The 18,986-nt window shown below is 38.7% G+C and overlaps 1 protein-coding gene across 3 annotated transcripts in view; it reads left to right on the top strand.

Moving 5' to 3' along the window:
- Positions 1-8,348: 8,348 nt before the first annotated feature.
- The window catches only part of EML5 (EMAP like 5), a 101,476-nt gene continuing 90,838 nt past the window's right edge, over positions 8,349-18,986 (top strand). For all 3 annotated transcript variants that reach the window (XM_088167452.1, XM_088167451.1, XM_088167450.1), the window contains exon 1: positions 8,349-8,545. In XM_088167452.1, coding sequence (XP_088023578.1) covers positions 8,349-8,545 — 197 coding nt within the window. The remainder of the gene's footprint in view (positions 8,546-18,986) is intronic.

The raw sequence follows: 18,986 nt of genomic DNA, 5'->3' as shown, positions 1-18,986 counted from the left end.
TTATTTCTTGAATTAAGAATGCTAATGCTCAGTCTTATGAATGTGCATTCATAATACTCTCCTCATGAATGTGCATTCTTACAGTAAAACCAGAAATAGAACTTAAAAATAGATCCTAAAATTCTGTTGATGTCTCTGAGGAGAAATATCCTGTATCTCTTAGTAGCTAACTCATTTAGATGCAGGCTATTGCTTCTGTCAGTTACTCATCTCTCTTGAGATATAAGATTGCATAAGAAAGATGTAATTTGCAGCTCAATACAATTTACAAGGACTTGAAAACAAATATTGAAGTTGTGACACATGTACCTGCAGATTGCCTCAGCTGGAAATGTCTTGCTCACCTTTGAGCAAGAGTTGGCATCATGAAAGTTGACATCTAATAAAGGTTCATTCTGATGAGTCAGATACCCTTGGTATCAGGAAAATTGAGAACAGCACAGCATAGAGCAGGCCTTGTTTTGTGTTCTTTGAAGGAACCCAAATGGGACTACAGATCAGGCCATGTCGGGGAAAGGCACACAGATGTGGCAGAAGAGCACAAAGAGGAGGTTCCCTCTTTATGTGCTATTTTCAGCAAGGACTCTGACATCTGAAGCTGAGTTCACGTATTTGCTTGCAGAACTCATTTCTTGCTGACTGGAGAAAATTTAGAGATGTCATGCAAATGAAATTGCATTAAGAGTAGAGTTTTGTTCTGAGGCATTGATTCAGCGTCCGGGAAAGTAATTTGTAGTAACAGCTTCAGGTTTTATTCTGCGACCAGCCAAGAAACAACATGCATCAATAACAATTATTGCAATCATAAATAAGAATTCTGCTGTTTCTTTCTTACCATAAATGATATCCTAATCATGGTTACCATAGTCTAGCTGAAAAGGGACCATCCAGCAGTTGATAATAGAAATGAGATGGCAATAATGTTCAGGTCCTAAACATCATTCTTCCTTCATAGGACTTAATATCTGTCCTCTGTTATTTATGCATTGACTGAACCCACTCTTTGTAATCATGCCCACACCTCCTTCAGTGTACAGGATGAATGGGATGCTTTTCAAGTGAGATTATTACCTTACTTTTTATCTGTAGTGCTTCATATGAGGCACTATTACTTGTTTGATGCAGATGCTCTGTATGCTGTGCTGAATATAGATTGGTGTTCATAGCACTAGAAGAAATTAATGCAGCTATAAAAAAAAACAAGTAGCCTATGAAAAAGGCTGGCATGTTATTTCCATTTAAAGAGAGGTTGTGAAAAATTGCAAAAGATCCACTGATGACTGGATGTTGAGCTTCAAAATACTTGGACTTCACTATTTTTCTTCCTTTTCAAGTTTAGAGCAGCTAGACTAACACACTTATTTGCAATGGATCCTAAATATCAAAGTAGGAAACCTGGTAATAGTACTAAGTTAGCAGTCATGTCTGGAAATCTTGATATAAATGGTTTTGGTCATACATATCTGTATATATAAATGCAGTGGAGGGAGAATACAGATCTCCTGGTACTAAGCCTACTGTATTAATTACAAAACCACTCCAGCATCATCGTTTGTTATATACTGGTTAGCTCCCACCAAAAAAAAAATAAAAAATAAGTGGGTGCCCTACAAATCTACTTTTTTCCTTTTAGGAGTCTTTTTTATTATTAGTTTATCATTTTTAGAGCAAAGGTGTGGAGAAAAGATCTATTTTGAGGATGAGTGGAGTTTTATAAAGGAGTGGCTGTTTTATAAAGCCTTTATTAAGCCTTTATAAAGGCTTGTGCACAGTGGGTTATACTAGAAAATTATATTATGTAGCAGTTTATGGCCCCTATTTTCTTTCATAATTGGAAGGACTTGAAAAGAACTATTTGCTGTCCTAAAAGTAGGCTTACTTTACTTCAGTTAGCAGACTGACTGAAGTGCTTTGTGACACTATTCCAGTCCTTAACTGATATGTTTCAGTGCTTAGTTAAATCTGGTGGTATGAAGTCATACAATGCAAATTAATTAATTCAAGGTATGCATTCCACTGCTTAATAGTATTATGTTAATTTTTAAGTTTCTTGGCGTTATGGGAGTTAATACTATTGCTTTATTTAATGTTTAAATATTTTATTTCCTTCAGTTCTTCTAAAAATTTGTATCATTGCTAGTAAACGATGTCATATTTGATAAACCTGCAGTATTGTATGTTGGTGCTATGTAGTGACTTATGGTTAAGATGTTTCATGATTCCTTTTGACAGCCAAGCTTTTGGAGACCTTTTGTGAAGTCAGTACTGTGCACAGTATTTTGAAAACCTTGTCAACTACTGTGTAAAAGGAGGTCATCTTGATCTTACAATTTTCATCTAATGATTATCATCAGCCAGCTAAAATTTTGATTAATTCCCCAAACAATATTAACAACATGTTTTGGGGTTGATCATCCTACACTATCTTAGTTGTAAAGAAAGGACTTAAAACAAGTGTGAAAGTTATGACTCTGTGCAAAATGTGTTGTTTCACATTGGTTTTGATCATATCGTAAAATGGAGCCTGAGATAGCTGTCTCAAGTAGAATTTAAGTAAATTACATTCTATATTTAGTCATTAGTCAACAGTTGTAATTGATTTTAAGAGTTCATAATCAGATTTTTATTATAAATCTATTGATAGAAAATGCTTTGGGATTTAACTACCATCCCTTTATGTGCTGCATTTAAACCTGTTGAGGTTGTCATATGTCAAGTACTGGTCTTGATACAAGTTCTTCAAATCACTTAGATGAATAATTTCAGTACACATAATTTTACCTAAAGTGCACACTAAAGAAAGCTGTTTAGATCCAAGTTATGTGTATGTTGGTTAGATCCATTGTGTATAAACACAGTGTCATTGCTGAAAGAAACTGAGTGCTCCACTGAGGGGCAACAGAATGCATGCTGGTGTCAGTTTGTTGGCAGTCAGAAACACAGGAGTTTTTTCATTGTCTATAGACTAAAAATAATTATTTTAGTGGACTGTTCCCTTGTGCTAACACAGATTTTAGGGCCAAAGCTCGTGATAAACATTTTAAGAAAGAATATAAATGTTAGCACCTAACTTCTGAGACTAATATTAAACAGTATTTTACTACAAGAACTAAGATGGAACTAAATATAGAAGTTAATTTGCATTTATTTGAAGAAAAATAAATGCTGTGATGGAAGTTCTTAGATTTTTGCTGTTGAAATCAGAAACTCTTCTTTCACTTTGAAAAGAGGGGATTTGAATTCTGGATTACTCTAAAACAAGATCTTATAGTAAAAACATCATAGCTAAGGAAGGCACCATGCAGCTCTCAGTATTTGTGTTCCCTCTGCAGTTTCAGCTGATGTTTACTGATGTACTTGCATCACTTCCAAATGTCCAGAAATTACTGCTTTCTGTACTAATTATGGATTAATTTATTTCAATAATACACTTATCTAATTCATGCCTTTGCCAGACCTAAGTTGGGAAACCAATACACCAATACCTGAAGACATTTCTAAATCAAACTTCTGTGAATACACGTATTGTGGCCTTGGTTGCTGTCTGTATTGTGACATGTTCATTGTCTTTTCAATAGGGTGCCTGTTTCTTCCAGTGCCTAGCATGAATGTTTACCGAATTAATATAATTCCTTTAGTTATCAAGATGTAATTTAACTTGCAGAAATAGAAGAAATAATTCCTTTCTGTACACATATAATTATTATATTTTAGTGTCAACCATTATATAGAGTTCATCAATCAGTACCAAAAGAAAACATGGATTCATACTTACCAAGTTTATAATAGAACTTGCTTTTTAAATGGTTACAGAATTGGATGATGCTTCGACGTAGCACATGATTTCAAAAAGGAGTTGCATTTTCCTCTCCAAAGCATGTCAGCTATACCATTTTGAAATTGTCAGAATTTTTGGAAGTACAGTATAATGTACTCATGGCTTACTGCTCTTTAGCTCATCATTTTCCAACACCTTTTTATAAAGAATCCTCCTTATGTGACCTTACCCTGTACATGCTCCCATCCTGTATTTCCCAGACTCTTCTGTGCTCATACGATATGAAGAAATTAGTAACTTTTCCTGTCCCATTTTCTTATCCTTAATTAATTTCTTTGCTTTTTGATGATGCAGTAGACCTACTTATTGTGTCAAGCTTTCTTGTTTCTAATGTTACTCTTTGAAATATCTCAGTTGTTAATTTAATAAAATACCTTAATTCTTTAAAAATTTTTAATAGCTGACATCTAGTATGTTGCTGACCTGGTATAAAATGTCTCATTAAACTTTAATTTTCTGAAGGAGAATTAAGTCATCTAGTATTTGAGTTTGTGATGCTGTCTTTTTTCCTTGACTTATTTTTATCCAGTAGTAAACAGGCCTTTGTGATCCTACATGCTTGCCTCAGTGCTATTAAATGGTAGCACATAATTCTTATTACTCTCTCCTAGGTAGGTTTCTTAGTTTTGCAAAATATTATTTTCCGACATTGTGTTCCCATAATAGACTGGGACTTTTAATTCCCAAGAATGTTGAAATTAATGTTGTCACTGTTGTTCATCTCTTTCATATTATATAATTACTACTTGAACCAGCTACTCTGTATTACTTAGGATTTAACAGAGAATTATCCCTCATGTTATGTGCTCTGGAATTAGCTGTTCCAAGAGCATTTGTTTAAGAAATCGCTTCTCTAAAACTTGTTACATTTAGCAGAACATGAGATACATTGTAAATATATTTGCAATATCCTAAGGAGTATGTTTTCTTATAAGTATGCACTGTGAAACATAAAAATTCCACTTACGGGATTTCATTTAGGGAGGTGATGTACCTGTGTCACTGTATACTAATGAAACATAATTTGCAGTGATATATATATAGGAATATACGGAATATAATAGGAGAGATATAAACCCCACCACAGGCAGCTAAACCAAAAGAGCAAAACTCTTGTGAAATACTTTACTGGAAAAACATAAAATGTCTTATTTGTCTAAAAGGTAATTTGTTTCCCGCTACAGCTGTAGTGGCAATAAGGAATACCTGACCCTTGGTGTCGATAACACCAAGGTCGTGGGTTTAAACCCTGTATAGGCCATCCACATAAGAGCTGGGCCCGATGATCCTTTTGGGTCCCCTCCAACGCAGAATATTCCGCGAAATGTGTGAATCTCCGTGCGAGCACGGCCAGGCCCCGCATGTTGTGCCCGCCGCGATCAGCACCTTGGACAGCGCCGTGCCCGTCCCGCCGGGCGCTCCATGCTGCAGAACCGCCCGGAAAGGTCCGGGCCGCTCTTTCTGCATCTACCGAGAAAGGGAAACGAGCGGGACTAGTGTCTGAGTTCTGGAGTAAATGTGCAACGTATGCAAGAATGCCACCCTGATAGAAGGATACTGTGGGGCCTCGTGGCTCCCAAAGCGTTGACTGTCCGCTACGAGTGGGTGATATGGGTGGAGACATCCAGAGGCCAAAGGAATGACGTGTGTCCGAGTGGGAACGCTAAACAGAGCAAGGAGAGAGGAAGAGGTTGTTACACTACGCTGCATCCTATTCCTGTCAAAAATAAATGCCAAGTGTGTAAAATTACACTTGCACCTCTTGTGCATCAGCATAAGGTTAGTAAACTACAACAATGAATAGTTTTCCTCTTGTCATTTTCTCTCAGGCATTGCCCCATTTTAGAGATGGTAGCAAATTCCTGAAAAATCTAAAGAAAATGCTGGCTGTTTGTGTGGTGCATCTGATGTGCAGCTGTTCCCTTCCTCACACTTCATGCATGTAGTTTTTCAGAGAACGGTTGTGGGTTCTTCTGTTCATTACACAAAATATGATCTGCAATTTCCAGTTACAGACAATTCTGCTACATATTAAATTTTCTTCGTGATTGTTGTTTTTTTTTTTCTCTTCAGTTTTAGTTTTAGAACAAGTGACTGGAGACAGCCTATTCGCTTTCAACTACCAAATACTCTGTACTAATTGCAGAGTTGCAAGTAAGACAACAAGATTAACAAATGTAGTTTCACTGAAGTTAATACTGCGCATTAGTATTGATCTCAGGAGATCCAGAATTTCACCTTAAGTAGTAATCTAAGAAAAATATTTATTTATAGCGAGTAGAAGAAAGTAAAGACACCATAATTATGGTTTTCATACATTCATATTTAAATATACGTTATATGGGCAGTAAATAAAAAAATAATATATTCTTAGTTCATACAATAAAAATACTCCCACTTTCAAATGAGCTTTTGCAACGTCAGAAGTAAAATATATCAGATGTCTATGTCTGCTGATAATCAATCCAATTTCCAGAATGAAATTAGGCATCATTATAGACTTTTTCTGTAGCCACCTTTCCCATGGGATAGCAAAAGAGAACAGCCATGCAGAGTTAACATCTAATTAGAAAGAATAATACATTTTGCAGTTCTAAGACAAGCTAGTTGGAAATTGTCCAGTCCATTTCCCTGGCTAGTTACCCCTCCTGAGACTTCCTGAGAAGCTATGGCTCCCCAAGTTCCAAGGTGCTCCGGGTGTTTAGGAAGCAAATAGGAGAAAAAACTGCTTATGATTTTCTGAGAGTAAGATTTGCTTTATCTTTTGGTTTGTATATGTTTTTGTCCTGATTAAGGATTAAAGTCCTTTTTTTTTTTTTTAAATTTAAAAAGTTATATGTTTCATGGAAGGGTAAGTTTCCTTGTAAGTTTCAGGCTACATGAATTTCTCTGCAGATTTCTCTTCCGTGCTGTGCTGTTTTCATTAAATGTGGGGAACTAAAAGCTGCATCTGAGCAAGGCATCACAAACACTATCATTATAAGAACCTGAGAAAAATATTGTCTCTCGGTGTTTTACACTGTGAAAATATGTTAATATAAAGTTAATTGACTGGAATGCTTAAATGCATGCATTTTTACAAAAGAATTATTTTTCTAAAACAATGAAAGGACTAATAAAATATTAAGTTTTAAGAGAAAAAATCTCCCTCTAATTAAAATGAAGATAAAGTAGCACAGAAAAATGTCTGCAGTACGAACTAACTAGTTACGAGTAAATGTTTTGTGGGAGAATAGTCAATATGAGTAATAATGAGTAAAAGAGCAAAAGAAGATAAAGAAATTGAGATTTAAAAATAAATACTAATAAAATAAATGCACTTGGAAAGCCGAATCTCCGCTGAAAATAATAGGGAGAAGATGAGTTTATTTTAAGTCGTCAAACCAGACAGTTATCCAGGAGTTTTTAGAACAGGTATTCAACTTTATAGCACAAAACTGTTCGCATGATCATGTACTGAACATTTATATAGCCAGCGAGGTGCTCTATAGAGTGACAAAGCCAGTGGAACACGTTTTCCTGACCTAAACTCTGGACGTGGCGAGGGAGTTCCCCGGCACTGCTGCCTCATGCAGCACGGAGAATCGCTTCCACGCCTGTGAGGTCGGAAAGAAGTGACTTAGCCATGTAAAACGCTTTGAGAACTGAGGCTGAAAAGTTGTGTATGGGGAAATCGGGGCTTGAAGGGGGAAGTATCTTCTGTGTGGTGCATGACTCAGATGGTGGGATGAAAGGATTAATTATTCGTCATTAGAAACTATAGTTGACATTTTCTTCTCGGATGGCAGGGAGCTGGCGTGCCGCCGGTCCCCAGTGAGAGCGGGGGGCGGCTTCCACGCACGGCTGCCAAGGGGCTGCGACTGCTCCAGCCCCCGGGGCTGCCGAGAGCCGGCGGCGGTGCGTCGGGAGAAAGGAGAAGAACGGAGATGTGCCCCGAAGGGGCAGTAAAAACAAACCTCCCCCTAAGCTTGGGGAAAGGCGAGAAGACACAGCCTCTCTTGAGGACGGAAAAAAGAAAGAAAAAAAAAAAAAGGTAAATTTAAAAAAGCCCCGCGGCACGCCACGGCGCGCGGTGGTGAAGCGCGTTCCTGCTCGCCCGCCGGCTCGCCGCCACCACTCGGTGGTCGGTGCCCGCTCGGTGCCCGCTCGGTGCCCGCGCCCCCCGCAGCCCGCCGGGCCCGCCCGGCCGCTGACGGCACCGCCCTCGGCGCAGGCGCATCCGGGGCGCGGGGGGGCCGGAGCGGCGCCGCGCCCTCGCTCCGCGTCCCGGGCGGTGTCTCAGCGCAGCCATGTCTGGCGGCGCGGGGCGGCGAGGCGCGCTCGGGCGGCGGCGCCCTCTGTGAGTTGGCGGGGGCGGCGGACGAGCGGCGGCGGCGGGCATCCATGTCGGCGGGCAGGGATTAGCGCGGCCGGCACCCAGCCGAGCGGAGGGGGCGGCCGGCCCGTCGCCCCCTTCCCGCGGGGTCTCCGGCGGGAGCGAGCCGTACCCGGCTGGCGGGGGCGGGTGGACATGGCTGACCGGAGCGCGCCGAGCTGCCACCTGCGGCTGGAGTGGGTCTACGGCTACCGGGGTCATCAGTGCCGCAACAACCTCTACTATACGGCGGCCAAGGAGATCGTCTACTTCGTGGCGGGGGTCGGCGTGGTCTACAGCCCCCGGGAGCACCGGCAGAAATTCTACCTGGGGCACCAGGACGACATCATCAGGTACCGCTGGCGCCGCGCGCCCCCGGGCCGCATCCCGCCGCGGGCTCTGATCCCCTCCGGCTGTCCCGGCCCCGCAGCCCGGCTCGTCCCCCGCCCGCTCCTCCCTTCCCCCCGCCGCCGCCTGCCCCAGGTGCCGTCCCGGGAAGCGCCGGTGATGCGCGTCCCGCCGGTGCTGTGGGTTTCCAGGGAGCGGACCGAAATACATCAAGGACAGTCAGCGCCTCCTCACCGCCCCCCCGCCCGGGCTTCGCCGTGGGTAGAAACAGCCTGGAAATGGCTTTTAGCTGTCGGATTTAATCAGCCGTGTTGTGTGTCCCCCACTGCCGCCGGTGAGCGGTGCCGAAAGTCGTACGGGCGCCTGTGGCCGGCGCGGCAGCCCGAGGGTCGCCGCTCGGTCCCCGGCCGCCCCTGAATGTCAAAGGGCCGGCGGGAGGAGAAGCAGTAATCGCGTGTGTGCCCCGGAGCGCTTGGGCTGCGGAGGAGGTTAATCTGTAGCAGGTAGACCTCTGTCTGCTGTTTAAAAGGCGACGATTACATGGGGAATTAGTGGCCTGCCTGTAACTCACGCAACTTTTGGGGTAATCTTAAAAGAACAGCCTTTCCTTGAGAAGTTGAGGTTTCTTCTGTAGCTCAGTAGTACCCTTGGCAGGGAATGTTACCAGGTGCTGAGTCGATTAAAAAATTAATTACAAACTCATGTTGCAAAGGAAATGTGCTGCAATAATTTCTTACATGTCTTTCCACTCCAAGGATGCTTTTGTAAGCCTAGTGGTGTTGTGAGATCAGTGAGAGAATTTGAGGAGTATGAAGGGCAGATGTGAGCCTGAGTCATCAATCTTTTCCCTTACAGTAGGTGTCATTGCAGATGGATTTTAAATTCTGATTTCCTTTGGTCTTCCTGTTGGGGTAAGAGCTAGCAGTAGATACTTTTGTAGGTCTTTTGTGTGTTTTGCAGCATAAAATTTGTTTTTATGATGCTTAGTGCTCCCAGGCATACCTCTATATGTGTTACTCATGAGTAACAGGTATTGCCTGTAGAGAGCAGAGTAGATGTTACGTCTTTCATTTAAGCTTTTAGACACACTAGAAAACTTGGTCATAATGGTCACTTTTTTCCTTTGTTTAAATCTTCTTGAAGAAATTTAAATCGTTCTGAAGTATGGCTGAGAATGTTCCTAAGAACTTCTGTAGTATATTTCTCCTTGGTGCTAAATACGCGAAGAAAACCTAGTCAATATACTATGGTAGAGTGCTGTACTAGGAGTTTGAGTCACTGTTGGTTGCATCGCTTAATGTTTTAACATTCTCACTTTAGTCCTTGGGATACTGTTTTGTTAAGAGCTGCTAGCCACCTACGATGTCAGGTGCTGCCGGAAATCCAGATCTGCAACTTGCTATTGTGCTGAGGAAGCGGTGGCTCCCTGCTCGTTCTAAGGTCGCGGCAGTGTAATATTACACATTTAATACCATGTATTCATGAGTGCTTCCGAATGACACTGTTTGTTTCAGAAGCGCTTCTTGTAGCATAAGAATTACGTGGTTTAAGCTACAACTGGGCAAAATTTTGTTTGCGTGTGGTAACAGTTTCTTGCTCAGTCTCTCTCAGTTTTGGTAGAGTGTGCTACATTTGGCTAAAATGTGACAGAATTGATTAGACTTGTACTAAATAAAAAAACCACAAAAACCTAAAACCAGACAAACATCTGCTGTAAGTCAGCTGATTGGAGAGAAAGAGTATGTCTGGTTTGTGTATGTACTTTGATTTGAATGGTACCATGGCCCAGCATAGCAGAGTCTCCCCTGCTCTGAATTATATTGATGTGAGACGGTAATTCTAAGAGTGATAAAGCATTACAGGTTTATCCAGTTAGAATTTTGCATGCTTCTTAAATGCAAAAGCTATATAGAAATATTAGTATGCTTAAAGAAGAAGGCTTGATTTAAAAGCCTTTTTAAAAAGCCTATTTCTAATAGTATGATTAGACTTGCATTAATAAGTCTTACTTGCTACTTTTTCTAAAATGCAGTGTGCTACCATTTAAATGCTATCTCACACTTTTCCTAACTTAACTTGGGTATCTAAACATGTTAGTTCTTAATATTTAAAGGAGTCATGGGAAGGTCAAATATTAGAACACCAAAACAAAACCCAAAACCCAAAAAGTAGGTGCAAAAATTGGATTATGTAATATAGTAATCAGTGCTACTAAATCTTCTCTCTGATGATAAACTCCACTCTTGTATTGCAAAAAAATTAATATATTTTGTGCTCTAATAGTCTCAGCAAGTACTGTCTGAATGCTGAGATATTTGAGATTTTTTTTAGTGAAAGCAATGGGAGGATTAAGTGTCTTTTTACAAGTATGGGATCTAATTTGTGAAAGCAGTTCTGGAGTCTGCAAATCTTATGTATTTAAAGAATCAAACTTTGATGAGCCTAGCTCCATAGCTACAAGGACTAAGCATAAATACTGCTCACTACATGGTGATATTATTAGTACTCTTCATTATGAGAACTTTTATATTGTTAGCGTTCTTTGGATGACATTGTAATTGTAAACGTCAATCAGGAGAGAGGAACTGCAGCTCTTAAGTCAGAGACCTTTTCTTCAGTAGTAGAAAACAGTATTGAAGTAATGGACAGTCATAGGACATTTTCGACTGGAAATTTCTGACAATAGCAATTAATTTTTGTTCTGCTTTGAAGTTTTACCTGCTTTTGTTAAATGAAACCCTGTAAACCTGCTACAAGATTTTTCAAAATATGATTAGGTGTTTTAATGTAATTAGTTTTCAGTATGAATGTCTAATCTTAATTGTGGTGTCCACACCCCAAAATCCTCAGCCTCAGTTAACTGTGCAGTAAGAGAGCTTTCTTTCAGTGTTTTGTCCCTCAGTTCTATTGAAAACACTTTTGCACTAGAAGAGGAAAATTAGGATCATTTCAAACATCTTTTATTAGTATGGTTTTGGTTTTGATTGTTTTGTTCGTTTTGTTTTGTTTTGTTTGTTTTGGTTTTTATTTGAACAATCTCAGTTGTAATTTTTAAAAGGACTTGCTTGCTGGTGAGGTTTTGCTTTTTATGTTTGTTTTTTATCTCTTCTGAGAATTTCTTTCCAGAAATCAACTCACTATTCTGGGGGATACAGTTAAATGTTTTCAATCTTACTTGTCTCCCATTTCTTACGCATTTGCATATTTTTATTGTTCAGATGTATATGAGCACTTGTAGAAAGTGTCAAATGCAGGAATGCTTGGAAATGTGCATCTTTTGGGAGTGCAGATAACTGAGTTTCTTACATTTTCAGGAGTAAATAAGGAGAAAAATCTTGTACATGAAATCTCAGGTGACTTGCTTTGATCTGTTGCTGGCAGCATAACTTGGATGTCTCCTGTGTTTGTGGAAGATAAGTTTCCCTGTCCAACCTTGACTGTGTATGTGTAGGAGATACCAATACTGAATGAAAATGCAAGTTATTCCTACAAAGCTACTGGTTTCAAGTGTGTGTTCTCTAGGATTTCATGCATCACCAAACTAGCTTGTGATCTGTAGAATGGTTTGCTTTCTGGTAGCTGAGGAAGAAACAGTACTTTGGTGTGTTCAAGTTAGATCTTCACTTTGTTCTCTTGATAATTTTATTGGTTTCGAGGATGATAGGTTATTTAATGTTGGCTGATCTTCCCATGTCAGAGAGACCTTAGGGGGATTGTATTTAAATCTGATCTGTATCAAGATTTCAGAAGATGCCCCCTCAGAGTATTAACTCATACTGTAACACTCATGCTCATGTTGAGGCTCCTTACTTGTCTGGGCTAGCTAAAGCATATTTTTCTATTTTATTTTTTTTAATATGAGAAAATTGGAAAGTGAACTTTTCCACCTTTTTAAATGACTATCTACTGGCAAAAGCCTTTGATTTCACTAGGGCAGTTCTCTATGCTGATGTCCTCCAAGGAGGTTCCAAGGTGACTTGTAGAATAATTTTTCCTTTTGATGCATTTTTTGGTCCTTTTCCATCCTTTTCCTCCATGCTAGCCCTGTGACCATCTTTTTTTTGTGAGCTTCAAATTACTGTAATTTTACTGGGAATTAACTTTTCATCTGACATTGGTGATGCTATTGAAAAATAAAATCAAAACATAAAGTTAAACCAGTGCATCTTTTTGAGAGCTTTAGTAGCCTCAGAAAAAGTTCATATTCTACTTTCCATGATGTCTGTTCTTGATTTCAGACTTTAGCACTTATTTGTAATTCTCCTTTTGTATCTTTATGCTGACACAAAATAATCACACAACTGTGCCAGTCACAGAAGGAAAAATTATGTTTCTCTGTCAGAAGGAGACAAATGAGGAAGAGTTGTTAACTCTGTCCTACATTTAATATCCATTATGGGAGCTAGCTGGCAAATAATAGTGCTTTTGTATATTCTTCCTAGAACTTTATCGCTGTGACTACTTGATTAAGATGTTTGTGGTACATTTAGGTTTTATTGCTTAAGGTAGTAGCTGGTAGGAACTCTTGAATCTCTGCTGATAATGGCATTTATGGCTCTGCAACTATAGGCTGTGTCTAATAATTTAATTTCCCTTCTTGTCTGAAGTCTGTATATTTTCCCTTGTCTTGCACTAAGTTGGGGGAAAGAAGTAATGCATCATCTGCCCTAGGACTCATGCAGTGTTGTACTTTTAGGGCAAACATAACTTAAAAAATTATTCAGAAAACATTGAAATTCTTTACTATTAGGAGTTCTAGTACCAGAAGCTAACCAATACTGTACTACAAAGACAGAGGAGAAATAAATGGTTCTACTCTCAGTTTGGTTAAAATGTGGTTCTTTTCCTCCTTTGGGCCCCTCTGCATCCAAGACTGTAGAGAGGTAAATTGCATGTCTAGAGGGTGCAGAGGTATATTCGAGACAGGTAGAAAGAATGGCAAAGCATTTGTGTCTATTCTCATGGAGACAGGGTTTGGCAGTTACCAACAAAATTTGCTTGTCTAAATCATGGCTTTCCTTAGGACAATTTTTCTCTTTGCTGTGAACTCTGTGGGAATTACCCAAACTCTGTTTCCCAAGGAATAAAAATACGCAGCCAAACCTCTGGCCAATAAACTGTGATCTTTCCAGGCACTTTATTTAAGACTGTCATCTTTTTATATTTCAAATTTCAACTTAATCTACAAGAGATTGTCCTGCCTGAAATACTATGATTTTGTTCCTGTATTCCAAGGCAAAATAAACTATTTCATTTTAGTGTCAACATTTCTTAGGTTCTACTAAGCAAAACTACTAAAATCATCTCTACTCTCTGGTGTTAGTGCTGTCTGCCAACTTTGATTTATCCATTTATTGTTGTACTCTGAGTGTTAGTCTAACCATCAAGATCTAAAAAATTGTTGGACTTTTGTCAGCTGCTTTCTAAGACTGCTCCTAGATAATTCTCTCTGGGAGGCAGATCCAGCCTTCCTCTGTGTGGCTGTCAGCTGTAGTTTGCAAGCAGAAATTTTAGCAGTGTGGCGATTAGTCACATCCTAGTTTTGAATGGCAACAGACACTTTCCTCACCCTCTCTTTTCATTAACTATGCATGGTTATGACTTTGGATGACCTGCTTTTAGACATTTTTAGTAAAGATGCTGTGCATTTCTACCACCTCATTGTATCATTCTGCCTCTCTTTGATCCCTTTTCATTAGATTCTAGTAATTACCGAAAAAAAAAAGAACAAAAGAGAATACCTTCTCAGAAAAAGAGCCAAACAGGTTTCACAAGAACTTAGAGGGAAGTTATTTTGTTTCCATATTTTGTGTTCCCCCAGCAGTTTGACATCTTAAGAGTTCTCAAAAACCCTCAACAAACAGCTGAAGCAATTCAAAGTTGGGGTATCTGCTGTCAGGTTTATTGTCTTGTCCTTGTCTGGAATAAATGGCATATGTTTCTGACCTAACTCCAGATGACAGTCAAGCACAAATGTTAAGCAGTGGATGCTAAGTACAGCTACAAAATTTTGTCAGGTGAAATTCTATTAATTGGTTTGGCAGCAGAATTTACACTAGGAATGTAATGATTAGTTGTGTATTTTGGATTTCAGGGAACGTAACTGAATGAATACCATGGTTGCCACATAAGGAAAAATTTCTAATTATCATGTGCAATGTCTTGTGTCTTTTGCATTATGAATGTGACCGACCAAAAAAAGCTTCAGCATATTCTGATGAGGAATTCTTTGTATGCAGTTGAAATCTATACAGTCCAGATCTTTCGTTCTAGAAAAGAGCTCTGTTTATTCATTTGCAGAAAGGTAATCTCTCAAATTATTTCAATAATTATAGTCATCAAAGAAGGCAAATCATCCCCCTTTGTAGCCTCTAATAACTGGAGGAAAACAGGGGTAAAATCCATTTTATAGTTATGCTTCAAAAATGAAATGGAATATGTATAGAAACACCTGAAAATGTAGATAATCTAATACTTAGGAAACATACAAAGTGCATCCAGTCTGGGTTATCAGGTATGGTGTCAGGAATGCAGTCATTGTTCTTAATTCCCATAAAGGACCTTGGTAGGAGTATTTCCCCTTGGCTGAGGCTGCCCCTGGAGTTCTGTGTGCAGTTCTGGGCTCCTCAGGACAAGAGACATGAGGAGCTACTGAAGAGAGGCCACTGAAGGGCCAAAAGGTGATTAAGGATCTTGGCATCTCTCCTGAGGAAAGGCTGAGAGAGCTGGGACCATTTAGCCCAGAGAGGAGATGGCTCTCAGTACATTTGATCAATGTGTATGAACAGCTGAAGTGAAAGTGTAAAGAAGATGGATCCAAGCTCTTTTCAGTGGTGCTCAGTGACAAGTCAAGTGACTTTCCAGCCAGAAAGAAAACCTGTAGGCCCCTGCTGAACAGTAGGAGTGTCCAGAGTTGGTGGTTGAGTTAGAAAGCTTCAGTGTTTTGACTACAAACTTGATTATTACTTTCTTTCCACATGCAAATTCAAATAAAAAGAATTTAATGTAAATCCAGTTAAGGAAATGATTTTTAAAATTATTTTTTCTTGAAGAAAATTAGTCGTTAACTGTAGGTCATGGAGTTTTGGTATGCAATAGAATGTTTACTGTGAAACTAAATGCCTTTAGTAGTATTTTCTGTAACAAAGAGCAGACTTTAGGGTGTGTGCTGGTCAGTTCCTGCTCAAACATGGCACCAGGGGGTCATTCTCCATTCGCACTTGATGAGGAAACCACGTTCTTGCTTCAAAGACTGAAAGCAATGTAGACATGTGATATACCATTCTGAGAGGTCAAATACAGGCACCCAAATCACTTGAGCAGGTTAAATCAACCAAGCTATTGTACTTTGTTAGTAAGCCATTAAGGCATTTTTGTTTTCTGAATATATTTTGAGGAATTAATTTCTCTTTTTTCCCTAGAAAGTTTGTATTTCCAGCTGAAAAACCACATCTTCTCCTTAGCTTATTCTTTGGGCATATATGGTGTCATGGGGTTTTTTTGTTTATACTTTATACTAAAGATAAATCAATTAACTTTATCATCTCCAGATGATCTTTTTGAGCATACTCAGTTTATTTCCTTCCATGAAAGAAGTAATGACTTAAAGCCTAAATTATGTCATAATTAAACTAAGCAGTCCTCCTATAAGCCTCTGGCTTCAGTATCTTTTGTCTATTAGTCAAAATGGCATTTCTTACAGCAGAAGCAATTGCTAGGACAAGGGGAAATAATTACCCTGCTGACCATTTTATGCTATGGTTCACAAGGGTGAAGTCCCAGTTAGGCTCTTTTCAGCTTTTCATGCTAAATGGTCTCAAATTACCAAATGTGTAAAAGTCTGAAGGGAAGATTTGGATTCATATTTTACACATATCAGGGGGAAGAGATGAAAGACAATGATGTGTCTTCTCCCTCAGGAAAACCCAGTTTTCTTGGTAGTTCTGTACCTGGAACATATTATACTATCTGAAAGATTTTTTGAGGGATTTAGTGTTGAATCTTCATTATTTTTATTTTTTTTTACCTAGAGTTTTGTACATCATCTTTTAGATTGGATTCGGTTTGATAAAATGAAAATATTTTAGGAATACAGAATTAAAACTTTCCTGGATTCAGTTTGAAGTGAAACTAAAATGAGCCTGTTGTTTAATACATCTCCATACCACTGAAAACTTTATTTTTCTGAATTAAAACTACTGGAATTGAAATACCAAAAATATCCAACCAGAACTGAACATTTAAAATATACTAGAAGTTGATTAGAGTAAGATCAACACTGCAAGGAGCTAAGGGCTTAGGAGCTTGCCTTCATGCATTGTGCTTTTCATAGCCAGCAGTCACATCACCTTCTGATCTGATTCTGTCAGTGCTCACAGGCAAGGTCAGGTCAGGTCAATACTTAAATGGGAAAATGTCTTGGTGCTGTAGAAAATGCTTGTCTTGAGTTTGTAGATGGTTCTTTTTCTCAGAACTATTGCAACAACATGAGGCTGTAGGACAATGTCTTAGAAGAACAAGAAATGTAACCAAAAGCTTAATAATGTTTGATTCCTAGAAATTTTGAAGTATTTCTGCAGAAATTTTAAGCTCTGCCCTAATCTTTCATTTTTTCCAAACTACAGTCAAATAAGTTATATTTCTGTTTACTTGTATTTTCAATGGTTCAATATGTTAGTCATTCTCTTGCTACAGGGAGGAAAGTAGATTATGTTCCTGGTTGATTTTTTAACAGCATTATGGGGTTAACATACTGTGTTTGCTGTGTTATTATGGTAGTGAGAGGCAGTAACTTAGCATGTCTCAATAAAATGGAACTGTTGATATTTTTTATCCCCCCCTAATTATTTAGATTGGATACCGTAGTGTACTTGTTCTGTGTGACATATCAAAATACCAGTTTAGATTTTACTGTAATTAATAAAACAAGCATTGTAGGCTTTTTAAAAAACATGTGTGCTTGAAACAGAACCTGAAATAATTACAGAAAGATATTTCTAGTTTTATGTCATCTACATTTCATGGTTTTTGACGTGTAAGCTGGCACTGACATTAAGCTAAAATATCCGTAGAATTTAGTCGTACCTTTTATAATATCTCAAGGGGTTTTTTTTACTTCAAGATGTAGTTTACCTAGTTTTTCAAAACATTATTATACAACTTACAGAGTGGTATTTGTGATTTAGGACAGCACTTTTGCTTAGTATCCATGACTTTAAAGGAAAAATAATTTATTATTCATAAAAGTGGCAAAGGTGTCTAATCTGTGCTGATAAAGATTAGTCACACTGACATTAAAGTTTAGATTTGTTAAGATACACTTAATTTATAATGCTGTTCTATTATGATCAAGGAAATTGGTTTATTTGCAATGTATTTATTTGACTTGAAATAAACTATTGGTTTTGCTACATTCACATGGTAATCAAAGCTACTGGGCACTTGAAATACCGTGAAATGGAAAATGAAGCTGTAATTTTCCTTGAACTTAGGTAGCAGAGTGTGAAAGCTCCCATAACCATCTTAATAATTTGGTTGAATGTTTAACCTAGATGGTGTTGAATGTTCTCTTCAAAATTCATGTAGTGACGATTTTTTTACCCAACGAGATTCTGGTGTGTCATCTGGTGTAGTGTGAATTTCCCCTGGTGTAACAGTGAAGCACCTTACAGAATGATATAGATACATACAAATCACCTTCATTAGGGCACGGATTGCTCTGATTACTCAACTGGCTACAAAAGACTTTCATTTCTACAATAAATACCCAGTATCATTATTTGCATTGCTGTTGTAGCTATTACCATAGTAATAGACTTTGAAAATGCAGTGCTTGATTTGCACAAAAAAGGTCAGAATCAGCCAAGATTGCCTTAACTCTTGGTAGCAAAAGCTATGATTGAATTTTTAAGCCAGGTTTATGACGCCTATCAGTTTTATATTGCAAAAGATAGAAACTACGAAGAATTCCAGTGTGTGCACCATTGATAACACCACTACTACTCTGCATTTAAAGCAAGATGTCTTTGTGAGACCACTTCTGTTAGAAAAGCAGTTTTCCTTGTTGTTTTACCTAGCTGCTAGAGGATACCTGCATTATTAAATCTCCAGAGAAGTACTATATCTTTTCTTCAGAGTAGCTGTCCTCAGCCTAGCTGCAGAAGACTTTCCTTTAACTGAGAATCCTCATTAATGTTGAGAGGCTTTCTGCTGGACGCCTTTTCTTTTGAATAAGTTCTGTAAGGTGGTGCCTGATGCTTATTCTTCCATGAAAGCCCTGGGTATTCAGATATTACTTCAAAAAATATAGTGAACAATGCTTCCAACCACTTTTCATATGTTTCTGATTTCATTTCACTGCTTGATGTTCCAAGCTTTTTCAGAGGAATTCCTTTATAGTACCTATTGCTTTGGGCTGCAGACAGGATGGATCAACACTCATAATTG

This window comes from Sturnus vulgaris, chromosome 6 (genome assembly GCF_052056855.1).
Source record: "Sturnus vulgaris isolate bStuVul1 chromosome 6, bStuVul1.hap1, whole genome shotgun sequence".
NCBI lineage: Eukaryota > Metazoa > Chordata > Aves > Passeriformes > Sturnidae > Sturnus > Sturnus vulgaris.
This window is presented reverse-complemented; position numbering and strand designations above follow the sequence as displayed.